Raw genomic sequence first — 25,719 nt, forward strand, 5'->3', positions numbered from 1 at the left:
GCATGTATCACCGTGATCGGGAGAGTCCTGCCAACTGACTGCCATCGGAAAAAGGACATCCTTTCCATCAAGATTTTAGCAAAAAATCATGATGTAACCATCATTAAATTTGCCAAAAACCGGCCTCATTTTCGTAGTCGAGATTTTGATGCCGTTCGACAGGCTGGATCCTCGCGATCCTGGGAAAGTAGGTCCTTCACCGATCTGGCCCCATTTGCCTGAGATATAGCCTTCTGAAGATTTTGATGTTCACACCATGAAAATACTGGTTTTTTCTGTAAGCTATATCTCAGCTATACGGTAGCCGATCTGGGCGTGGCATGTCTCACCGTAATCGGGAGAGTCCTGCCAATCGACTGTCATCGGAAATAAGGACATTCATTTCATCACGATTTTCGCAAAAAATCATGATGGTTACATAATTAAAATTGCCAAAAATCGGCCTCATTTTCGAGGTCGAGATTTTGATGCCGATCGCCAGTCGGGAGCCTCACGATCCTGGGAGAGTAGGTCCTTCGCTGATCTGGCCCCATTTGCCTGAGATATAGCCTTCTGAAGATTTTGATGTTCACACCATGAAAATACTGGTTTTTTCTGTAAGCTATATCTCAGCTATACGGTAGCCGATCTGGGCGTGGCATGTCTCACCGTGATCGGGAGAGTCCTGCCAACCGACTGCCATCGGAAAAAGGACATCCTTTCCATCAAGATTTTAGCAAAAAATCATGATGTAATGATCATTAAATTTGCCAAAAACCGGCCTCATTTTCGTAGTCGAGATTTTGATGCCGTTCGACAGGCTGGATCCTCGCGATCCTGGGAAAGTAGGTCCTTCACCGATCTGGCCCCATTTGCCTGAGATATAGCCTTCTGAAGATTTTGATGTTCACACCATGAAAATACTGGTTTTTTCTGTAAGCTATATCTCAGCTATACGGTAGCCGATCTGGGCGTGGCATGTATCACCGTGATCGGGAGAGTCCTGCCAACTGACTGCCATCGGAAAAAGGACATCCTTTCCATCAAGATTTTAGCAAAAAATCATGATGTAACCATCATTAAATTTGCCAAAAATCGGCCTCATTTTCGTAGTCGAGATTTTGATGCCGTTCGACAGGCTGGATCCTCGCGATCCTGGGAAAGTAGGTCCTTCACCGATCTGGCCCCATTTGCCTGAGATATAGCCTTGCGAAGAGTTGGATTTGCGTATCTTTGAGATACTGGCCTCTTCTGCACGCTATATCTCTACAATAAAGCGGCCGATCGGCGTGCGGCCTGTCTTTTCGGGATGGGGCGAGTCCTGCCAATCGACTGTCATCGGAAATAAGGACATTCATTTCATCACGATTTTCGCAAAAAATCATGATGGTTACATCATTAAAATTGCCAAAAATCGGCCTCATTTTCGAGGTCGAGATTTTGATGCCGATCGACAGTCGGGAGCCTCACGATCCTGGGAGAGTAGGTCCTCCCCCGATCTGGCCCCATTTGCCTGAGATATAGCCTTCTGAAGATTTTGATGTTCACACCATGAAAATACTGGTTTTTTCTGTAAGCTATATCTCAGCTATACGGTAGCCGATCTGGGCGTGGCATGTCTCACCGTAATCGGGAGAGTCCTGCCAATCGACTGTCATCGGAAATAAGGACATTCATTTCATCAAGATTTTAGCAAAAAATCATGATGTAACCATCATTAAATTTGCTAAAAACCGGCCTCATTTTCGTAGTCGAGATTTTGATGCCGTTCGACAGGCTGGATCCTCGCGATCCTGGGAAAGTAGGTCCTTCACCGTTCTGGCCCCATTTGCCTGAGATATAGCCTTCTGAAGATTTTGATGTTCACACCATGAAAATACTGGTTTTTTCTGTAAGCTATATCTCAGCTATACGGTAGCCGATCTGGGCGTGGCATGTCTCACCGTGATCGGGAGAGTCCTGCCAACCGACTGCCATCGGAAAAAGGACATCCTTTCCATCAAGATTTTAGCAAAAAATCATGATGTAACCATCATTAAATTTGCCAAAAACCGGCCTCATTTTCGTAGTCGAGATTTTGATGCCGTTCGACAGGCTGGATCCTCGCGATCCTGGGAAAGTAGGTCCTTCACCGATCTGGCCCCATTTGCCTGAGATATAGCCTTCTGAAGATTTTGATGTTAACACCATGAAAATACTGGTTTTTTCTGTAAGCTATATCTCAGCTATACGGTAGCCGATCTGGGCGTGGCATGTCTCACCGTGATCGGGAGAGTCCTGCACACCGACTGCCATCGGAAAAAGGACATGCTTTCCATCAAGATTTTAGCAAAAAATCATGATGTAACCATCATTAAATTTGCCAAAAACCGGCCTCATTTTCGTAGTCGAGATTCTGATTCCGTTCGACAGGCTGGATCCTCGCGATCCTGGGAAAGTAGGTCCTTCACCGATCTGGCCCCATTTGCCTGAGATATAGCCTTCTGAAGATTTTGATGTTCACACCATGAAAATACTGGTTTTTTCTGTAAGCTATATCTCAGCTATACGGTAGCCGATCTGGGCGTGGCATGTCTCACCGTAATCGGGAGAGTCCTGCCAATCGACTGCCGTCGGAAAAAAAGACATCCTTTCCATCAAGATTTTCGCAAAAAATCATGATGGTTACATCATTAAAATTGCCAAAAATCGGCCTCATTTTCGAGGTCGAGATTTTGATGCCGATCGACAGTCGGGAGCCTCACGATCCTGGGAGAGTAGGTCCTCCCCCGATCTGGTCCCATTTGCCTGAGATATAGCCTTCTGAAGATTTTGATGTTCACACCATGAAAATACTGGTTTTTTCTGTAAGCTATATCTCAGCTATACGGTAGCCGATCTGGGCGTGGCATGTATCACCGTGATCGGGAGAGTCCTGCCAACTGACTGCCATCGGAAAAAGGACATCCTTTCCATCAAGATTTTAGCAAAAAATCATGATGTAACCATCATTAAATTTGCCAAAAACCGGCCTCATTTTCGTAGTCGAGATTTTGATGCCGTTCGACAGGCTGGATCCTCGCGATCCTGGGAAAGTAGGTCCTTCACCGATCTGGCCCCATTTGCCTGAGATATAGCCTTCTGAAGATTTTGATGTTCACACCATGAAAATACTGGTTTTTTCTGTAAGCTATATCTCAGCTATACGGTAGCCGATCTGGGCGTGGCATGTCTCACCGTAATCGGGAGAGTCCTGCCAATCGACTGTCATCGGAAATAAGGACATTCATTTCATCACGATTTTCGCAAAAAATCATGATGGTTACATAATTAAAATTGCCAAAAATCGGCCTCATTTTCGAGGTCGAGATTTTGATGCCGATCGCCAGTCGGGAGCCTCACGATCCTGGGAGAGTAGGTCCTCCCCCGATCTGGCCCCATTTGCCTGAGATATAGCCTTCTGAAGATTTTGATGTTCACACCATGAAAATACTGGTTTTTTCTGTAAGCTATATCTCAGCTATACGGTAGCCGATCTGGGCGTGGCATGTCTCACCGTGATCGGGAGAGTCCTGCCAACCGACTGCCATCGGAAAAAGGACATCCTTTCCATCAAGATTTTAGCAAAAAATCATGATGTAATGATCATTAAATTTGCCAAAAACCGGCCTCATTTTCGTAGTCGAGATTTTGATGCCGTTCGACAGGCTGGATCCTCGCGATCCTGGGAAAGTAGGTCCTTCACCGATCTGGCCCCATTTGCCTGAGATATAGCCTTCTGAAGATTTTGATGTTCACACCATGAAAATACTGGTTTTTTCTGTAAGCTATATCTCAGCTATACGGTAGCCGATCTGGGCGTGGCATGTATCACCGTGATCGGGAGAGTCCTGCCAACTGACTGCCATCGGAAAAAGGACATCCTTTCCATCAAGATTTTAGCAAAAAATCATGATGTAACCATCATTAAATTTGCCAAAAATCGGCCTCATTTTCGTAGTCGAGATTTTGATGCCGTTCGACAGGCTGGATCCTCGCGATCCTGGGAAAGTAGGTCCTTCACCGATCTGGCCCCATTTGCCTGAGATATAGCCTTGCGAAGAGTTGGATTTGCGTATCTTTGAGATACTGGCCTCTTCTGCACGCTATATCTCTACAATAAAGCGGCCGATCGGCGTGCGGCATGTCTTTTCGGGATGGGGCGAGTCCTGCCAATCGACTGTCATCGGAAATAAGGACATTCATTTCATCACGATTTTCGCAAAAAATCATGATGGTTACATCATTAAAATTGCCAAAAATCGGCCTCATTTTCGAGGTCGAGATTTTGATGCCGATCGACAGTCGGGAGCCTCACGATCCTGGGAGAGTAGGTCCTCCCCCGATCTGGCCCCATTTGCCTGAGATATAGCCTTCTGAAGATTTTGATGTTCACACCATGAAAATACTGGTTTTTTCTGTAAGCTATATCTCAGCTATACGGTAGCCGATCTGGGCGTGGCATGTCTCACCGTAATCGGGAGAGTCCTGCCAATCGACTGTCATCGGAAATAAGGACATTCATTTCATCAAGATTTTAGCAAAAAATCATGATGTAACCATCATTAAATTTGCTAAAAACCGGCCTCATTTTCGTAGTCGAGATTTTGATGCCGTTCGACAGGCTGGATCCTCGCGATCCTGGGAAAGTAGGTCCTTCACCGTTCTGGCCCCATTTGCCTGAGATATAGCCTTCTGAAGATTTTGATGTTCACACCATGAAAATACTGGTTTTTTCTGTAAGCTATATCTCAGCTATACGGTAGCCGATCTGGGCGTGGCATGTCTCACCGTGATCGGGAGAGTCCTGCCAACCGACTGCCATCGGAAAAAGGACATCCTTTCCATCAAGATTTTAGCAAAAAATCATGATGTAACCATCATTAAATTTGCCAAAAACCGGCCTCATTTTCGTAGTCGAGATTTTGATGCCGTTCGACAGGCTGGATCCTCGCGATCCTGGGAAAGTAGGTCCTTCACCGATCTGGCCCCATTTGCCTGAGATATAGCCTTCTGAAGATTTTGATGTTAACACCATGAAAATACTGGTTTTTTCTGTAAGCTATATCTCAGCTATACGGTAGCCGATCTGGGCGTGGCATGTCTCACCGTGATCGGGAGAGTCCTGCACACCGACTGCCATCGGAAAAAGGACATGCTTTCCATCAAGATTTTAGCAAAAAATCATGATGTAACCATCATTAAATTTGCCAAAAACCGGCCTCATTTTCGTAGTCGAGATTTTGATGCCGTTCGACAGGCTGGATCCTCGCGATCCTGGGAAAGTAGGTCCTTCACCGATCTGGCCCCATTTGCCTGAGATATAGCCTTCTGAAGATTTTGATGTTCACACCATGAAAATACTGGTTTTTTCTGTAAGCTATATCTCAGCTATACGGTAGCCGATCTGGGCGTGGCATGTCTCACCGTGATCGGGAGAGTCCTGCCAACCGACTGCCATCGGAAAAAGGACATCCTTTCCATCAAGATTTTAGCAAAAAATCATGATGTAACCATCATTAAATTTGCCAAAAAACCGGCCTCATTTTCGTAGTCGAGATTTTGATGCCGTTCGACAGGCTGGATCCTCGCGATCCTGGGAAAGTAGGTCCTTCACCGATCTGGCCCCATTTGCCTGAGATATAGCCTTCTGAAGATTTTGATGTTCACACCATGAAAATACTGGTTTTTTCTGTAAGCTATATCTCAGCTATACGGTAGCCGATCTGGGCGTGGCATGTCTCACCGTAATCGGGAGAGTCCTGCCAATCGACTGTCATCGGAAATAAGGACATTCATTTCATCAAGATTTTAGCAAAAAATCATGATGTAACCATCATTAAATTTGCTAAAAACCGGCCTCATTTTCGTAGTCGAGATTTTGATGCCGTTCGACAGGCTGGATCCTCGCGATCCTGGGAAAGTAGGTCCTTCACCGATCTGGCCCCATTTGCCTGAGATATAGCCTTCTGAAGATTTTGATGTTCACACCATGAAAATACTGGTTTTTTCTGTAAGCTATATCTCAGCTATACGGTAGCCGATCTGGGCGTGGCATGTCTCACCGTAATCGGGAGAGTCCTGCCAATCGACTGCCGTCGGAAAAAAAGACATCCTTTCCATCAAGATTTTAGCAAAAAATCATGATGTAACCATCATTAAATTTGCCAAAAACCGGCCTCATTTTCGTAGTCGAGATTTTGATGCCGTTCGACAGGCTGGATCCTCGCGATCCTGGGAAAGTAGGTCCTTCACCGATCTGGCCCCATTTGCCTGAGATATAGCCTTCTGAAGATTTTGATGTTAACACCATGAAAATACTGGTTTTTTCTGTAAGCTATATCTCAGCTATACGGTAGCCGATCTGGGCGTGGCATGTCTCACCGTGATCGGGAGAGTCCTGCACACCGACTGCCATCGGAAAAAGGACATGCTTTCCATCAAGATTTTAGCAAAAAATCATGATGTAACCATCATTAAATTTGCCAAAAACCGGCCTCATTTTCGTAGTCGAGATTTTGATGCCGTTCGACAGGCTGGATCCTCGCGATCCTGGGAAAGTAGGTCCTTCACCGATCTGGCCCCATTTGCCTGAGATATAGCCTTCTGAAGATTTTGATGTTCACACCATGAAAATACTGGTTTTTTCTGTAAGCTATATCTCAGCTATACGGTAGCCGATCTGGGCGTGGCATGTCTCACCGTGATCGGGAGAGTCCTGCACACCGACTGCCATCGGAAAAAGGACATGCTTTCCATCAAGATTTTAGCAAAAAATCATGATGTAACCATCATTAAAATTGCCAAAAATCGGCCTCATTTTCGAGGTCGAGATTTTGATGCCGATCGACAGTCGGGAGCCTCACGATCCTGGGAGAGTAGGTCCTCCCCCGATCTGGCCCCATTTGCCTGAGATATAGCCTTCTGAAGATTTTGATGTTCACACCATGAAAATACTGGTTTTTTCTGTAAGCTATATCTCAGCTATACGGTAGCCGATCTGGGCGTGGCATGTCTCACCGTGATCGGGAGAGTCCTGCCAACCGACTGCCATCGGAAAAAGGACATCCTTTCCATCAAGATTTTAGCAAAAAATCATGATGTAACCATCATTAAATTTGCCAAAAACCGGCCTCATTTTCGTAGTCGAGATTCTGATGCCGTTCGACAGGCTGGATCCTCGCGATCCTGGGAAAGTAGGTCCTTCACCGATCTGGCCCCATTTGCCTGAGATATAGCCTTCTGAAGATTTTGATGTTCACACCATGAAAATACTGGTTTTTTCTGTAAGCTATATCTCAGCTATACGGTAGCCGATCTGGGCGTGGCATGTCTCACCGTGATCGGGAGAGTCCTGCCAACCGACTGCCATCGGAAAAAGGACATCCTTTCCATCAAGATTTTAGCAAAAAATCATGATGTAACCATCATTAAATTTGCCAAAAACCGGCCTCATTTTCGTAGTCGAGATTTTGATGCCGTTCGACAGGCTGGATCCTCGCGATCCTGGGAAAGTAGGTCCTTCACCGATCTGGCCCCATTTGCCTGAGATATAGCCTTCTGAAGATTTTGATGTTCACACCATGAAAATACTGGTTTTTTCTGTAAGCTATATCTCAGCTATACGGTAGCCGATCTGGGCGTGGCATGTCTCACCGTAATCGGGAGAGTCCTGCCAATCGACTGCCGTCGGAAAAAAAGACATCCTTTCCATCAAGATTTTCGCAAAAAATCATGATGGTTACATCATTAAAATTGCCAAAAATCGGCCTCATTTTCGAGGTCGAGATTTTGATGCCGATCGACAGTCGGGAGCCTCACGATCCTGGGAGAGTAGGTCCTCCCCCGATCTGGCCCCATTTGCCTGAGATATAGCCTTCTGAAGATTTTGATGTTCACACCATGAAAATACTGGTTTTTTCTGTAAGCTATATCTCAGCTATACGGTAGCCGATCTGGGCGTGGCATGTATCACCGTGATCGGGAGAGTCCTGCCAACTGACTGCCATCGGAAAAAGGACATCCTTTCCATCAAGATTTTAGCAAAAAATCATGATGTAACCATCATTAAATTTGCCAAAAATCGGCCTCATTTTCGTAGTCGAGATTTTGATGCCGTTCGACAGGCTGGATCCTCGCGATCCTCGGAAAGTAGGTCCTTCACCGATCTGGCCCCATTTGCCTGAGATATAGCCTTCTGAAGATTTTGATGTTCACACCATGAAAATACTGGTTTTTTCTGTAAGCTATATCTCAGCTATACGGTAGCCGATCTGGGCGTGGCATGTCTCACCGTGATCGGGAGAGTCCTGCCAACCGACTGCCATCGGAAAAAGGACATCCTTTCCATCAAGATTTTAGCAAAAAATCATGATGTAACCATCATTAAATTTGCCAAAAAACCGGCCTCATTTTCGTAGTCGAGATTTTGATGCCGTTCGACAGGCTGGATCCTCGCGATCCTGGGAAAGTAGGTCCTTCACCGATCTGGCCCCATTTGCCTGAGATATAGCCTTGCGAAGAATTGGATTTGCGTATCTTTGAGATACTGGCCTCTTCTGCACGCTATATCTCTACAATAAAGCGGCCGATCGGCGTGCGGCATGTCTTTTCGGGATGGGGCGAGTCCTGCCAATCGACTGTCATCGGAAATAAGGACATTCATTTCATCACGATTTTCGCAAAAAATCATGATGGTTACATCATTAAAATTGCCAAAAATCGGCCTCATTTTCGAGGTCGAGATTTTGATGCCGATCGACAGTCGGGAGCCTCACGATCCTGGGAGAGTAGGTCCTCCCCCGATCTGGCCCCATTTGCCTGAGATATAGCCTTCTGAAGATTTTGATGTTCACACCATGAAAATACTGGTTTTTTCTGTAAGCTATATCTCAGCTATACTGTAGCCGATCTGGGCGTGGCATGTCTCACCGTGATCGGGAGAGTCCTGCCAACCGACTGCCATCGGAAAAAGGACATCCTTTCCATCAAGATTTTAGCAAAAAATCATGATGTAACCATCATTAAATTTGCTAAAAATCGGCCTCATTTTCGTAGTCGAGATTTTGATGCCGTTCGACAGGCTGGATCCTCGCGATCCTGGGAAAGTAGGTCCTTCACCGATCTGGCCCCATTTGCCTGAGATATAGCCTTGCGAAGAGTTGGATTTGCGTATCTTTGAGATACTGGCCTCTTCTGCACGCTATATCTCTACAATAAAGCGGCCGATCGGCGTGCGGCATGTCTTTTCGGCATGGGGCGAGTCCTGCCAATCGACTGTCATCGGAAATAAGGACATTCATTTCATCACGATTTTCGCAAAAAATCATGATGGTTACATCATTAAAATTGCCAAAAATCGGCCTCATTTTCGAGGTCGAGATTTTGATGCCGATCGACAGTCGGGAGCCTCACGATCCTGGGAGAGTAGGTCCTCCCCCGATCTGGCCCCATTTGCCTGAGATATAGCCTTCTGAAGATTTTGATGTTCACACCATGAAAATACTGGTTTTTTCTGTAAGCTATATCTCAGCTATACTGTAGCCGATCTGGGCGTGGCATGTCTCACCGTGATCGGGAGAGTCCTGCCAACCGACTGCCATCGGAAAAAGGACATCCTTTCCATCAAGATTTTAGCAAAAAATCATGATTTAACCATCATTAAATTTGCCAAAAACCGGCCTCATTTTCGTAGTCGAGATTTTGATGCCGTTCGACAGGCTGGATCCTCGCGATCCTGGGAAAGTAGGTCCTTCACCGATCTGGCCCCATTTGCCTGAGATATAGCCTTGCGAAGAGTTGGATTTGCGTATCTTTGAGATACTGGCCTCTTCTGCACGCTATATCTCTACAATAAAGCGGCCGATCGGCGTGCGGCATGTCTTTTCGGGATGGGGCGAGTCCTGCCAATCGACTGTCATCGGAAATAAGGACATTCATTTCATCACGATTTTCGCAAAAAATCATGATGGTTACATCATTAAAATTGCCAAAAATCGGCCTCATTTTCGAGGTCGAGATTTTGATGCCGATCGACAGTCGGGAGCCTCACGATCCTGGGAGAGTAGGTCCTCCCCCGATCTGGCCCCATTTGCCTGAGATATAGCCTTCTGAAGATTTTGATGTTCACACCATGAAAATACTGGTTTTTTCTGTAAGCTATATCTCAGCTATACGGTAGCCGATCTGGGCGTGGCATGTCTCACCGTGATCGGGAGAGTCCTGCCAACCGACTGCCATCGGAAAAAAAACATCCTTTCCATCAAGATTTTAGCAAAAAATCATGATGTAACCATCATTAAATTTGCCAAAAACCGGCCTCATTTTCGTAGTCGAGATTTTGATGCCGTTCGACAGGCTGGATCCTCGCGATCCTGGGAAAGTAGGTCCTTCACCGATCTGGCCCCATTTGCCTGAGATATAGCCTTCTGAAGATTTTGATGTTCACACCATGAAAATACTGGTTTTTTCTGTAAGCTATATCTCAGCTACACGGTAGCCGATCTGGGCGTGGCATGTCTCACCGTGATCGGGAGAGTCCTGCCAACCGACTGCCATCGGAAAAAGGACATCCTTTCCATCAAGATTTTAGCAAAAAATCATGATGTAACCATCATTAAATTTGCCAAAAACCGGCCTCATTTTCGTAGTCGAGATTTTGATGCCGTTCGACAGGCTGGATCCTCGCGATCCTGGGAAAGTAGGTCCTTCACCGATCTGGCCCCATTTGCCTGAGATATAGCCTTCTGAAGATTTTGATGTTCACACCATGAAAATACTGGTTTTTTCTGTAAGCTATATCTCAGCTATACGGTAGCCGATCTGGGCGTGGCATGTCTCACCGTAATCGGGAGAGTCCTGCCAATCGACTGCCGTCGGAAAAAAAGACATCCTTTCCATCAAGATTTTCGCAAAAAATCATGATGTAACCATCATTAAATTTGCCAAAAATCGGCCTCATTTTCGTAGTCGAGATTTTGATGCCGTTCGACAGGCTGGATCCTCGCGATCCTGGGAAAGTAGGTCCTTCACCGATCTGGCCCCATTTGCCTGAGATATAGCCTTGCGAAGAGTTGGATTTGCGTATCTTTGAGATACTGGCCTCGTCTGCACGCTATACTCTACAATAAAGCGGCCGATCGGCGTGCGGCATGTCTTTTCGGGATGGGGCGAGTCCTGCCAATCGACTGTCATCGGAAATAAGGACATTCATTTCATCACGATTTTCGCAAAAAATCATGATGTAACCATCATTAAAATTGCCAAAAATCGGCCTCATTTTCGAGGTCGAGATTTTGATGCCGATCGACAGTCGGGAGCCTCACGATCCTGGGCGAGTAGGTCCTCCCCCAATCTGGCCCTATTTGACTGAAATATAGCATTCCGAAGAGTTGGATTTGCGTATCTTTGAAATACTGGTCTCTTCTGCACGCTATATCTCTGCAATACAGCGAGTCCTGCCAATCGACTGCGAACATGGGAGAGTAGGTCCTTCGCTGATCTGGCCCCATTTGCCTGAGAAATAGCCTTCTGAAGATTTTGATGTTCACACCTTGAAAATACTGGTTTTTTCTGTAAGCTATATCTCAGCTATACTGTAACCGATCTGGGCGTGGCATGTCTCACCGTGATCGGGAGAGTCCTGCCAACCGACTGCCATCGGAAAAAGGACATCCTTTCCATCAAGATTTTAGCAAAAAATCATGATGTAACCATCATTAAATTTGCCAAAAAACCGGCCTCATTTTCGTAGTCGAGATTTTGATGCCGTTCGACAGGCTGGATCCTCGCGATCCTGGGAAAGTAGGTCCTTCACCGATCTGGCCCCATTTGCCTGAGATATAGCCTTCTGAAGATTTTGATGTTCACACCATGAAAATACTGGTTTTTTCTGTAAGCTATATCTCAGCTATACGGTAGCCGATCTGGGCGTGGCATGTCTCACCGTAATCGGGAGAGTCCTGCCAATCGACTGCTATCGGAAAAAAGGACATCCTTTCCATCAAGATTTTCGCAAAAAATCATGATGTAACCATCATTAAATTTGCCAAAAATCGGCCTCATTTTCGTAGTCGAGATTTTGATGCCGTTCGACAGGCTGGATCCTCGCGATCCTGGGAAAGTAGGTCCTTCGCTGATCTGGCCCCATTTGCCTGAGAAATAGCCTTCTGAAGATTTTGATGTTCACACTTTGAAAATACTGGTTTTTTCTGTAAGCTATATCTCAGCTATACGGTAGCCGATCTGGGCGTGGCATGTCTCACCGTGATCGGGAGAGTCCTGCCAATCGACTGCCATCGGAAAAAGGACATCCTTTCCATCAAGATTTTCGCAAAAAATCATGATGTAACCATCATTAAATTTGCCAAAAATCGGCCTCATTTTCGTAGTCGAGATTTTGATGCCGTTCGACAGGCTGGATCCTCGCGATCCTGGGAAAGTAGGTCCTTCACCGATCTGGCCCCATTTGCCTGAGATATAGCCTTCTGAAGATTTTGATGTTCACACCATGAAAATACTGGTTTTTTCTGTAAGCTATATCTCAGCTATACGGTAGCCGATCTGGGCGTGGCATGTCTCACCGTAATCGGGAGAGTCCTGCCAATCGACTGCCATCGGAAAAAAAGACATCCTTTCCATCAAGATTTTCGCAAAAAATCATGATGTAACCATCATTAAATTTGCCAAAAACCGGCCTCATTTTCGTAGTCGTGATTTTGATGCCGTTCGACAGGCTGGATCCTCGCGATCCTGGGAAAGTAGGTCCTTCACCGATCTGGCCCCATTTGCCTGAGATATAGCCTTCTGAAGATTTTGATGTTCACACCATGAAAATACTGGTTTTTTCTGTAAGCTATATCTCAGCTATACGGTAGCCGATCTGGGCGTGGCATGTCTCACCGTAATCGGAAGAGTCCTGCCAATCGACTGCCATCGGAAAAAAGGACATCCTTTCCATCAAGATTTTCGCAAAAAATCATGATGTAACCATCATTAAATTTGCCAAAAATCGGCCTCATTTTCGTAGTCGAGATTTTGATGCCGTTCGACAGGCGGGATCCTCGCGATCCTGGGAAAGTAGGTCCTTCACCGATCTGGCCCCATTTGCCTGAGATATAGCCTTCTGAAGATTTTGATGTTCACACCATGAAAATACTGGTTTTTTCTGTAAGCTATATCTCAACTATACGGTAGCCGATCTGGGCGTGGCATGTCTCACCGTGATCGGGAGAGTCCTGCCAATCGACTGCCATCGGAAAAAAGGACATCCTTTCCATCAAGATTTTCGCAAAAAATCATGATGTAACCATCATTAAATTTGCCAAAAATCGGCCTCATTTTCGTAGTCGAGATTTTGATGCCGTTCGACAGGCTGGATCCTCGCGATCCTGGGAAAGTAGGTCCTTCACCGATCTGGCCCTATTAGCCTGAGATATAGCCTTCTGAAGATTTTGATGTTCACACCTTGAAAATACTGGTTTTTTCTGTAAGCTATATCTCAGCTATACTGTAGCCGATCTGGGCGTGGCATGTCTCACCGTGATCGGGAGAGTCCTGCCAATCGACTGCCATCGGAAAAAAGGACATCCTTTCCATCAAGATTTTCGCCTTAAAAATCATGATGTAACCATCATTAAATTTGCCAAAAATCGGCCTCATTTTCGTAGTCGAGATTTTGATGCCGTTCGACAGGCTGGATCCTCGCGATCCTGGGAAAGTAGGTCCTTCACCGATCTGGCCCTATTAGCCTGAGATATAGCCTTCTGAAGATTTTGATGTTCACACCTTGAAAATACTGGTTTTTTCTGTAAGCTATATCTCAGCTATACTGTAGCCGATCTGGGCGTGGCATGTCTCACCGTGATCGGGAGAGTCCTGCCAATCGACTGCCATCGGAAAAAAGGACAACCTTTCCATCAAGATTTTCGCAAAAATTCATGATGTAACCATCATTAAATTTGCCAAAAATCGGCCTCATTTTCGTAGTCGAGATTTTGATGCCGTTCGACAGGCCGGATCCTCGCGATCCTGGGAAAGTAGGTCCTTCACCGATCTGGCCCTATTAGCCTGAGATATAGCCTTCTGAAGATTTTGATGTTCACACCAAGAAAATACTGGTTTTTTCTGTAAGCTATATCTCAGCTATACTGTAGCCGATCTGGGCGTGGCATGTCTCACCGTGATCGGGAGAGTCCTGCCAATCGACTGCCATCGGAAAAAGGACATCCTTTCCATCAAGATTTTCGCAAAAAATCATGATGTAACCATCATTAAATTTGCCAAAAATCGGCCTCATTTTCGTAGTCGAGATTTTGATGCCGTTCGACAGGCCGGATCCTCGCGATCCTGGGAAAGTAGGTCCTTCACCGATCTGGCCCTATTAGCCTGAGATATAGCCTTCTGAAGATTTTGATGTTCACACCATGAAAATACTGGTTTTTTCTGTAAGCTATATCTCAGCTACACTGTAACCGATCTGGGCGTGGCATGTCTCACCGTGATCGGGAGAGTCCTGCCAATCGACTGCCATCGGAAAAAAGGACATCCTTTCCATCAAGATTTTCGCAAAAAATCATGATGTAACCATCATTAAATTTGCCAAAAATCGGCCTCATTTTCGTAGTCGAGATTTTGATGCCGTTCGACAGGCGGGATCCTCGCGATCCTGGGAAAGTAGGTCCTTCACCGATCTGGCCCCATTTGCCTGAGATATAGCCTTCTGAAGATTTTGATGTTCACACCATGAAAATACTGTTTTTTTCTGTAAGCTATATCTCAACTATACGGTAGCCGATCTGGGCGTGGCATGTCTCACCGTGATCGGGAGAGTCCTGCCAATCGACTGCCATCGGAAAAAAGGACATCCTTTCCATCAAGATTTTCGCAAAAAATCATGATGTAACCATCATTAAATTTGCCAAAAATCGACCTCATTTTCGTAGTCGAGATTTTGATGCCGTTCGACAGGCTGGATCCTCGCGATCCTGGGAAAGTAGGTCCTTCGCTGATCTGGCCCCATTTGCCTGAGATATAGCCTTCTGAAGATTTTGATGTTCACACCTTGAAAATACTGTTTTTTTCTGTAAGCTATATCTCAGCTATACTGTAGCCGATCTGGGCGTGGCATGTCTCACCGTGATCGGGAGAGTCCTGCCAATCGACTGCCATCGGAAAAAAGGACATCCTTTCCATCAAGATTTTCGCAAAATATCATGATGTAACCATCATTAAATTTGCCAAAAATCGACCTCATTTTCGTAGTCGAGATTTTGATGCCGTTCGACAGGCTGGATCCTCGCGATCCTGGGAAAGTAGGTCCTTCACCGATCTGGCCCTATTAGCCTGAGATATAGCCTTCTGAAGATTTTGAAGTTCACACCATGAAAATACTGGTTTTTTCTGTAAGCTATATCTCAGCTATACTGTAACCGATCTGGGCGTGGCATGTCTCACCGTGATCGGGAGAGTCCTGCCAATCGACTGCCATCGGAAAAAAGGACATCCTTTCCATCAAGATTTTCGCAAAAAATCATGATGTAACCATCATTAAATTTGCCAAAAATCGGCCTCATTTTCGTAGTCGAGATTTTGATGCCGTTCGACAGGCCGGATCCTCGCGATCCTGGGAAAGTAGGTCCTTCACCGATCTGGCCCTATTAGCCTGAGATATAGCCTTCTGAAGATTTTGATGTTCACACCATGAAAATACTGGTTTTTTCTGTAAGCTATATCTCAGCTACACTGTAACCGATCTGGGCGTGGCATGTCTCACCGTGATCGGGAGAGTCCTGCCAATCGACTGCCATCGGAAAAAAGGACATCCTTTCCATCAAGATTTTCGCAAAAAATCATGATGTAACCATCATTAAATTTGCCAAATACCGGCCTCATTTTCGTAGTCGAGATTTTGATGCCGTTCGACAGGCTGGATCCTCACGATCCTGGGAAAGTAGGTCCTCCACCGATCTGGCCCTATTTGCCTGGTATATAGCCTTCTGAAGCCTTCTTGAAGCTATAAAACGAAAAATTCCAAAGTGGCAGTTTGGTTTTAAACAAGGTCACGGATCGCCAGATCAACTTCATCGTGTGGTCAATTTCGCGCTTGATGAAATGGAGCAAAAAATGTGTTCGGTAGCTGTGTTCATGGACATCCAACAAGCGTTTGACAGGGTGTGGCATGATGGCCTCCTCATTAAGCTGAGAAACATATTGATGCCGCAGCTATTCCAACTGGTTAGTAGCTTTCTAAAGGACAGAAGTTTTAGTGTTGTTGTAAATGGAGCAAAATCCTCGAAGCGCACAATCTGTGCAGGCGTCCCACAAGGCAGCGTTCTCGGACCAACATTATATACCCTATATATGGCTTCCTCAAGGGTAATAACTGGGTGGGAAGAGGACGATGTGTTGATAGCAGCCTACGCGGATGGAAGTCCAAGCATAAATCTAGAAACTGAAGCTCTGCAGCAAATGTGAGCAGCTTTGAGGTCTGGGCTTAGAAATGGAACATTGGCATCAACAGCAGAAAATGTGCTGATGTTACTTTTGCTACAAGAACACTTTCTTGCGAAGGAATTAATATGCCGGGCTCCACACTTACGCACAAGAGCTCGCACAAATACTTAGGGGTTGTACTGGACAGGAAACTAAACTTCAAACTTCAAAGGTTCGACAGTCTTTGATGGCAAAAGCGGGAAAGATATCGTAGCTACTTGCACCAAGGAATAAGATGTCACTGTACAGCAAAGTCACGATATACAAGTACATCCTCAGCCCCATATGGAAATACGCTCCTCAAATTTTCGGCAGAGAGTTGCTCAAGCAAAAATTCTAAGATGTATAAGCAATGCTCCTGGTAAATGCGAAACAGCGACATTGAAAGGGACCTAAAGGTTCCCAAAGTGGGCGATGTTAAACAACTACATGCAGCGATGTACTTGCAACGCCTTGGTGGTCACCCTAATGCACTAGCCAAACGTCTAGTTACCCCGCCAAGGAAAAGAAGATTCAATAGGTGTCATCCACTGGATCTCCCTACTAGATCCCTCTTATAAAATTCCATTAACTTTATATAAATGTTGTAAATAATGTATGTAAATAAAACCCTTTCCATATATGTAACATTTATTTTATGTATGTACATATGTATCTCCTGTGATCAATTGTTTTTCCCCTTAAATGTAAAACTAGATTAAGTTTCCACGAAAGGTAGCAGTAAACTTGTTTACAATAAAATACAAATTTTCCACATGAAAAAAAAACACACCTGAAGGCGAAATGCTATGCTATGCTAAAAGTATGCTATGACTTACGAAATTTAACAATAGAGGGAGCCTTAAATGTTGCGCAACATAGGGCAAGCAACATCGTCCAGAAAGCCGAAAATTTGGCATAAATTCGATAAATTAAGTTTGAGCCTTGAAAGTGGGTACAGTTGATTGTATTGATGTACATATATAAGAACTTATATAAATTTCTGACCGATCCGAACACGTCCAATAAAAAGGCGTGCCTGATTTTAATATGTGTATGTCTTCAGTTGCTTAATGTGTACATACTTCGGCGTCCATGCTTCATTTCATTTCTAAATTACTAAATTTACATGCTCCCGAAATCAAGAAAAATAAACAGAATGAAGCAAGGAGAGCGCCGTCCTGGGTCCTGGTCCTGGGAAAGATCGGAATTGGTAAATAAACGTTGGAATCAGCAAATGAACGCGATGTGGTGCTGTGGCGTCAATAGTGGACTTAGACGGTATGCAGGAGTTACTTCCATTCCAGGCCGAGATCTAGGTCTTGTTGTTCGCATCGAAGTACAAATAAATTTAAAATCTGAAATGGATATACAATTGCTTAGGTCTGATAATGCAACACACGCTTTCTTCATTCTTACCAACTTGAGGTCGACGTCGTTGAGGTGGAGGCCGGGAGCTAGGTCTTTGTGCTTCCTTAATATTTGCAGTCGGCGTGGGATGCGTCCAGACTGCAGGCAGCTACATTATGAAGAATTATATAGATGAATCACAGTGTCATTATTCATCAAATTCATACCTAATGCATCCTCAAAGTCCCAGAAGATCCCACTCAACATCCATAGGGCGATATCACAGACACCTAGTCGTAATCGCCATGGAAGAAGGTCTTCTTCTGCGGCTGCGTGGATAAATATAAGTTAATAAAGAAATAAATAATAGTGTTTCATTCAGTTCTGCTACAGAGCATGGTATGTTGCTGCTATAGCAAATCCAAATAGACACCTGACGATTATACGATTGACGAATCGTATATTTTACAAGGGAACTGAGAATTTCGTAATCTGATAGTATCAGAGAAGAACAAAAAGCCAACAAGCCATAACCCCGTTGATGTGCAATCCAAGAGAGCCGCAAGACTATTGATTCATAAATCAAAAGCCTCTTATGAATGGAGAAAACAAATAGTCCTCCTGCACCACCGCTGCTCACCAGAACTCGGCATCTGCCTGGCCCCACAACCGAAGGAGAGGGAGAATCGAGGAACCAGGACCGAGGTTATTTATGAGCCAATAACTTTACAACTAAACGCTCATCTACATTTAATGGCGATAATTTTTGACGCAATTTGAGAAACAGACACACCGGCGGTCGATCTCTGGCTCTTGGCTTCCAGGTCTGGGCCCAGGCACACTTTCAGTCCCAGCACCAGCATCAGCTCCAGCTCTCCGGGTCTGGCCTACAAAGAAGTGAAGAAGCCAACCGCAGCAGATAACACAAAACACTTGACACCTTGCCTTGTGTGGGTCTGGTCTTCGTCTTCGGAATGCGTGCGGCAAGGAGAGAGAGAGAGAGAGAGAGAGCCCCACTGCGGAGACACCCGAGGGCAGAGCACAATAAAAAGAGACCAACAGAAAGAGCGATCGTAAATTTACAATAAAAAGAACGAATGCCGAGCCGGGACAGTGGCAGTGGCAGTGGAAGTGGCAGGGACTGGGACTGGGACTGGGGCTGGGACAGACAGAGACTGGGCCTGGGACTGGCACTAAAAGGAGGAAGAATGCTGTAAATTTGGGGATTTCGAGATGGCAACAGCTGTCTGTCGATCGAGTGCCTTCCGATCTGAGCTCTATGGGTGGTTTGACCACTTCAGTGGACTCCCTTCGGCTGGCTGCGTTCTCATTCATCGCATCACTTGCCAGAGCGGCTATGTCTATGGCATTGTGCTCTACTCGTACTCGTACTCGTACTCGTACTCGTACTCGTACTCGCACTAGCACTAGCACTCGCACTCGTTCCACAAATCGATTTCAGGCTTCATTAGCTCCCCCCATCAGAGCGCGGAGCACAGGAAACTCCCGCTCGCTTTTCTAGCTTTTCCTTTGTTTTCCTCCCGTTTGCGTATTGCAAACACACAAATGCGTTAAACTAGCTCATGCCCCCAAACGGCACCCTCTAACCTAATGCCACCCCACCTACAGTCTAAATCCACTAAGTTAGTCGCTCTATTGATGCTCGGTCAACCATCGAGTTTCTGTTTTTGTGTTTTTCTGCTTCGTTTCGTTGTTTGCTGAATGCCGCGCGACCGACTGGACTGCCTGCCGATGTCTGGGACTGAATGATTTTTCGGGCTTTGGCTTTCGCTCTTCTCATGCTACTCGTATGCGTTCTCAATATTTCCATCATTTCCATCGCAACTACTCGATTTCCCCCCTACCCGTACACCGTTTTCCATGGGCATTTTCTGTCGCTTACCGTCGCCTTCCGTCGCTTTCCGCTTTTTGTTCTACCACCTTTTGTAAATTTGTGTCATGCGTTGGGTTTTCCTGTTGGCTCTTCGCGTTTTTTTCTCGTTTCTCCCGCTTGGCTTTAATTTCTGTTTGCTGGGAAAGTAAAACAAAGCGAGAGTTGTTGACTCTTGATTCTGGCGATGGATGAATGGTTGAATGGTTGGTCGTATGCTTCGCCGAGGGGATGGGGTTGTGGTTCTCAAGAGGGGTGGTCGGGGGGTACGTGCCAATGACCAATGTTCTGCTCTAATTCAATTTCGATCCGAGCTAATGTTTGCTTTGGCAAATGATATCTTCGCAGCTCATGCTTTATGGAATCCAACTGGGAAACCCCCCCAAAAACAAAATCGATTTATATTCTCGAATCTTACCTTCTGGCATTCTGGCATATCCTCTGCCTAACCTTACCCCCTGCTGTTGTCGTATTTTAGCTTATATAATTCCTCACATGTTTTGACACATTTCTTAATGGCACCTCACACACGCACACTCACACTCATACATGCACCTACACTCCACACAGATACAATCGGCAGAGAAGAGAAGCGAAGCGAGCCAGAGGCGAATGAATACAAAATGAACAAATGCAAACACAAAGCCTGGAAGACAGAAAGAGAAATGATATTGTAATTGGCAATCGTTGTTCCGCATAAATCACATGCATAAATTTCGAACCTCGAAGGCATTCTACAAAGGCAACGAATGTTCCACCTCCAGATCCACCGATTCGGAGACGCAGTGGAGTGGAGTGGAATGGAGTCCAGGCCGCCTCATCCTTTATATCCTCCTCCCGCGTTTCGGTCGTTAGTTGAAGTCAAATGTTGTTTTCCAATTGGAAAATTTTTCATTAACTAATTGAACATTTTATGGGCAGACAGCTGAATGGGGGCCGTGTGGCGGGGGCCGGGTGGAATGGGGGTGCTGCTTACAAAGAGTCAGAAAGACAGGACCTGACCAAAATGGCGCCAATATTGAATGGCTAACAGAGAGAGCACGGAGACGGACACGGACACGGACACGGACCCTCTTCTGTCCCTGTCACCTTCGCTCTGGCAACAAAAAACGGGCCATGGCAAGACAATGGACGAACAATGTTAGACAGCCAGGACGACACGAAAGGACGTTGGCCCAAATGGACAAACAAACGCGAGATAGGAGGTGTATCTGTGTGTGCTGTCTGTGTGTGTGTTTGTGTCCGTGTGTGTGTTGCTTCGATAATTTACGAGCGCACGCTTTGCCACGGACTTTGCTTCCGTTTCGTACAGGACATCCATTGATGCCAAAGGGAGTACGGGATTTGTGGGACACTATGTAACGGTGTGAGTGGCATGTAGGGCACACAAGATTCATCTTGAGCAGGGGCACGGCACCCTTCCTTCTTGGCCACCATTTGCAGCGGAGATATCTTGCCACAATCATTCCCTGGCAATACCAATAATTCGCTTCTGTTTCAGGGCCATCTTCGGCCTTCCAAGGTACTCTCCTCGTCCATCAGCCGTCGTTCGGGGCTCTTGTTCTTCTTTGAATATACAAATAATGTTGGAAATTTGCATAACTGTCTGGGTGCCTTCTTCGCTGCTCGCCCTCTGCGCTCCCCTCTGGTCGCTCTGGTCAGGGCTGTCTGTTATCCTGCCGGCCATGGCGGATATTAAACATTAGCGCGTGCTGAACACATCAACCGACACCACCCCCAATCCTCAGCCCTCAGCCCTCAACCCCAACCGCAGCGTACCCTCTTCCTTGGCACCAAAAATAATTAAGGTGAAAATTGCTGTCGACACGCAAACTGAAAAGGTAAAAGCCAAACCATATACCATATAGCATGTACCATATACCATACACCGCATACTATACTCCGGTGATCCGCAGCGACCAAACTCGAGCATTTCTGAAGTTGATTTTTTGGCTTTGAGAAATGACTGGCCAACAGAAAGAGCAGCGCAGCTGATAAGTCAAAGAAGCAGCCGAGGAGGAGCGATTGGAAATGACTAATGAAACCTATTAGCCCTGTGACAGATGAGGAGTCTCTGTCTCTGTCTCTGACTCTGACTCTGTCTGGAGGAGCTGTGACCGTGATGATGGATAAGCTCATTAAGCTGAGACGCGCCGCTCTCCACTCCGCACTCTCCGTTCTCCTCTCTCCAGGAGGAGATCAGGGATCAGATCATTCGGTAGCGGCATCATCTATGACAGCAGCCTGACCTTTCGTTTAATTGAAATCTGTTGGTGGGCCGCCCCTGCTCAGCTCTTTTATTGGTTCTCTGCCCCCGCCCCCACCCCTCTGGTTCCTCTCGATAGTGGCCCCTAATTTGGTGATAAGTGCCGTCGTCTCCACTTGCTCTGACATTTTCTTTATCGCTTATGGCCCAATACAATGAATTCGAAGGTAAACCCATTGCCAATCAATCAAGCAGGCTCGCCGAGTCGCTCGACGGCATCGCGGGGCACTCTGAGGGTCCATTTGCGCATAAGCGGGTTCGGAATGCGTCGCTTTGAGAACACATTGCGGAAGTGGTCGCCAGACTGGAGACGCGGACGACCGCCTGGGGCCGGATCGTCCACCAGGCAGCTAATCCTCAGATACTGGACGCCAGAGTCCCCAATCTCGCTCTCTATGGTGCACTGGGAGGAGGGTGAAGGGATGATAAGAATGCCATCTATCTGCTTTCAAATGGTAAGTACTATTCGGGAATACTTACATTTTCCGCATGACGGAACACTGCCTCCTGGTACTGTCGGAATTTGTTCTCCAACTTATGGGCCAGACAGCGGCTCTCGAAAGCTGTTGAAAAGAGAGAGCCATTAGCTCCACCCCAACTGGAAGGACTCCACTTACGGGGCTCGCAATGAAATTGTGACTGGATCACCACACCGACTATGTAGGCGGCCGCCACAATCAGGATCACCAATCGACACCGTGAACTTTCAGGCATTTTCGTGAAATAAATAAATACTATTGAGTAATTTTGTTAGCAGCTTGTCTGGGATGTTTGGGAACCTGAATGATTGAAATCAGATTTTAACTAAATAGAAACTAAATCAGTGATTACTAGATTATTGAGTCTATGCTTCACCAGTTCCGTTTGTATGGATTATTTCCTATGGGTATAGAATAGCTTCCCACTATTGAATCCCTGGACACTTGGAAGTTCCATTGGCGCTGTAGATGTTTCGGAATGCCCGGTACCATGGAAATCATACTGCAACAAGCCACTTTTGCCTCCAACTGGCTGCCAATGGTGCACTGGAATGAAGGCATCCTAATATAGTTAGGGTACTCTCAAATGGTTTATTTTGGAATACTTACGCTGTGCTATAGGCATCCTGGACCATCAACTCGTTCCGAACCAGAACGATCAAGGCGGATCAGGGCGGGGCATATATGTAGGCTGTCGGAAGGGAGAGAATAAATATGGGAATAAATGTAAGCAGAGAAGAAGCTAAGTGTAGAAGAAGGTTATTAAGATCAAAAAATGGCCAAAGAAAACGCCAAAAACACGGACCCATATTGCAATATGGCATATAAATAAATACATAATTTGGACCTTAATTTCGAATCCAGTTAATACTCAAGATCTTAAAGGTGTTTTCATTTTGATGGTGAACTAAATGGCTCTGAGGAAATTAGCTGGTTGCAAGGCATATGCTATATAGAGCTGATATCAGATAACTTTTAGAATTCAACACTCATGGCGAATTCCAAGAGGCCACTTCCAGCCTTCATCTAATCAAAAATTTAACAATTCCCGAAAGTTCTACGAAATCTATTTGGCCTTTGTTCCATCTACATGTCTATCTGTATATCTGTCTATCTATCTATCTGTCTATCTACCTTTTTTGGGTAAACTTTTCCGATTAGCCATAAAAATCAATAGAAAATGCTATGGAAATTTTTGGCTGCGGACGGACGGTGTTTGCTCTTTTCTGTGTCAGTGTCGTCTGTCGTCTGTCGAGCCGCGTATGACGAGTCGCGTCTGCTCCGCGTCTGACGTTGGGATTGCGGATTGTGGGTTTGGCAGCTGGCGAATTGTTGACGGCTGTTGATTTTACGATTTACGATTTAATTTGACGAATTTCACCTTATGATCATTATATATTGTTATTTCTTCAGTGCAATTGTTTTGTGCGTCGTCGCATTTATGATCTATCAGTGTGGTTTATGGCTGGCTTTTGGTTGCCGGTCGCCCCGGGCAAGGCAACACGAGATTTCACAACGCAACCCCCAAACTTGTCTATGGCTATGTCTATGTCTATGGCTATGGCTGTTGAATTGTTAGACCAATTAATAATTGGCTGTTGTTGGGGCTGTGGTTGGGGCCCCAGATCTTCTTCGGACTGCAGTGTAGGTGGAGGCCTTAGCTTTCTCTCCTTCTGCGCCCACAGATGTGCGCTTTAATTAATTATTGAGTAAAATTAATTTCGATTCAATTGTGCAGTCGCATCATTAGCAGCCCAGTAATCCTCCCCCTCGTGCAAGACTGGGCCAAGAGGCATCAAGCAAACCTGCTGAGTAAGCAATGATATCGTTTATAGGTTGCCCCCATCCTCCATCCTCCATCCACCATCCACCATCCTCCATCCTCCATCGCAGAGACTCATCTGAAGTGCCATATCGTTTTTATGAGTGGGCTTGAAAGGTGATTAACGCGATCATAGAAACGATGTTCGAGAGTGGAGTGAGTGCCGGCTGGGACTCGTACTGGAACTGTAACTGGGGGCTCATCTTTCCCTAACAACACCTCAAGTGGGGGACAGGGAATGGGAATAGATCGTTAGATCTCCCTAGATCATGACTCTTTCTTTATTTCTTTCTCCATTTGCGCACGCGCTAAATGTCAAAAAGAAACCCATGGACGCAGATCGGAGTTCGGAGCCGCCTGCTGTTCTGTGCTCCATCGTTTGACTCTGACTCTGGTCTCCCTCTCTCTCTCTCTCTCTCTCTCTGTGGTGGCAGCGGTGGCACGCCCTCAGCGGCCCGCCAGGCCGCCCACTTGGAACATGTCGAATCATTCATTCAACGCACAAAATGTGGGCTTTCGGCGGGGTCTTCGTTGAGGTGTTGAAAACGGTGCTCTGCAGAGAGCCCTGCCCCTGCCCCTGCCCCTGCCACCCTCCGGTGCAGGAGGCATTTTGTGTGCATTTGTAGTTGTTCAACTGCGGCACTGCGGTGCCCCGTGCTCTGTGGCAGCTCTCTGTAGCTGTCATTATTTTCTGTAACATTTAGCAAAATCATTAATAATTGTTGTTGCTGTGCGACACAGATACGCACTTTAAAAATTGTCAGACGACAAAGACAGCCGAGATCTGGTGTTAACTTGATTAGCATTCGCATAAATTTCGCAGTTGCAACGCGGCATCGCGGCATTTCGGCATCTCGGCATTTGCATAGAATGCGCATTGCAGAACGATGGAATTGCCCTCAAAACCGAGAGAGAGAGATAGAGAAAGATCTAAGAAGAGCCGTAGAGGACGCTATCTCTGTTGGCCAATCGACGGCTGGATTAGACGGCACTCGGTGTGGGCCCTGCCCCAATTCCCCCGAGACGGGAGACACTTCACTTCACTACACTCCACTTCAATTCACTTATTATGCAAACAAATAATTTCGTTTAAATTCAAAAGATAAGAACACCGAAGCCCAAACCGAAACCGAAACCGAAACTGAAAGGAAAGAAATTATTAAGAAAATAATTCCTAAGAATTGTGCAGACAAAACAAATTGCCGCGTAATCTTGTGGGTTGCCTTGGATGGTAGATCGGAGTTGACAATAAATTGAAATCGTTTCCCAGAGACAGAGGAACAGAGAGAGAGCGAGAGAGCGAGAGAGAGAGAGAGAGACCCTTTATCGACAAGTGCCGCCAAGTGGAATCAATCAGGCGGAGAGGAGAGCATTTATTTCCTTGGAGGGTTTCGGTCATGTTTGTTGTCAAGACCGATCTCGAAGCGTGACAATATTTTGGCCA

At 45.9% G+C, this 25,719-nt stretch overlaps 1 protein-coding gene and 1 long non-coding RNA gene across 2 annotated transcripts; both read right to left on the reverse strand.

Moving 5' to 3' along the window:
- Nucleotides 1-17,415: 17,415 nt before the first annotated feature.
- Nucleotides 17,416-18,140, reverse strand: LOC6603746. Its single transcript, XR_003409266.1, has 3 exons — nucleotides 18,045-18,140; nucleotides 17,887-17,986; nucleotides 17,416-17,825 (listed from the first exon to the last, which is right to left on the reverse strand). It is a non-coding gene; the product is annotated as an uncharacterized LOC6603746 (long non-coding RNA).
- Nucleotides 18,141-22,085: 3,945 nt separating this feature from the next.
- LOC6603745 lies at nucleotides 22,086-22,733 on the reverse strand. Its single transcript, XM_002028675.2, has 3 exons — nucleotides 22,592-22,733; nucleotides 22,455-22,537; nucleotides 22,086-22,377 (listed from the first exon to the last, which is right to left on the reverse strand). The coding sequence occupies exons 1-3, from the start codon at nucleotides 22,686-22,688 to the stop codon at nucleotides 22,162-22,164; spliced, it is 396 nt and encodes a 131-aa protein (XP_002028711.1). The 5' UTR covers nucleotides 22,689-22,733; the 3' UTR covers nucleotides 22,086-22,161.
- Nucleotides 22,734-25,719: the final 2,986 nt, after the last annotated feature.

Source organism: Drosophila persimilis, unplaced genomic scaffold (genome assembly GCF_003286085.1).
Source record: "Drosophila persimilis strain 14011-0111.01,24,50 unplaced genomic scaffold, DperRS2 tig00001210-arrow-arrow-pilon, whole genome shotgun sequence".
NCBI lineage: Eukaryota > Metazoa > Arthropoda > Insecta > Diptera > Drosophilidae > Drosophila > Drosophila persimilis.

Excerpts from the sequence above, each read along its gene's own strand:
- LOC6603745 (XM_002028675.2), bottom strand. The coding sequence starts at position 22,688 with ATGCCTGAAAGTTCACGGTGTCGATTGGTGATCCTGATTGTGGCGGCC. Across the intron at positions 22,538-22,591 it reads ACAATTTCATTGCGAGCCCC|CTTTCGAGAGCCGCTGTCTG; the intron begins GTAAGTGGAGTC and ends TCTTTTCAACAG. Across the intron at positions 22,378-22,454 it reads TGTTCCGTCATGCGGAAAAT|TGCACCATAGAGAGCGAGAT; the intron begins GTAAGTATTCCC and ends CCCTCCTCCCAG.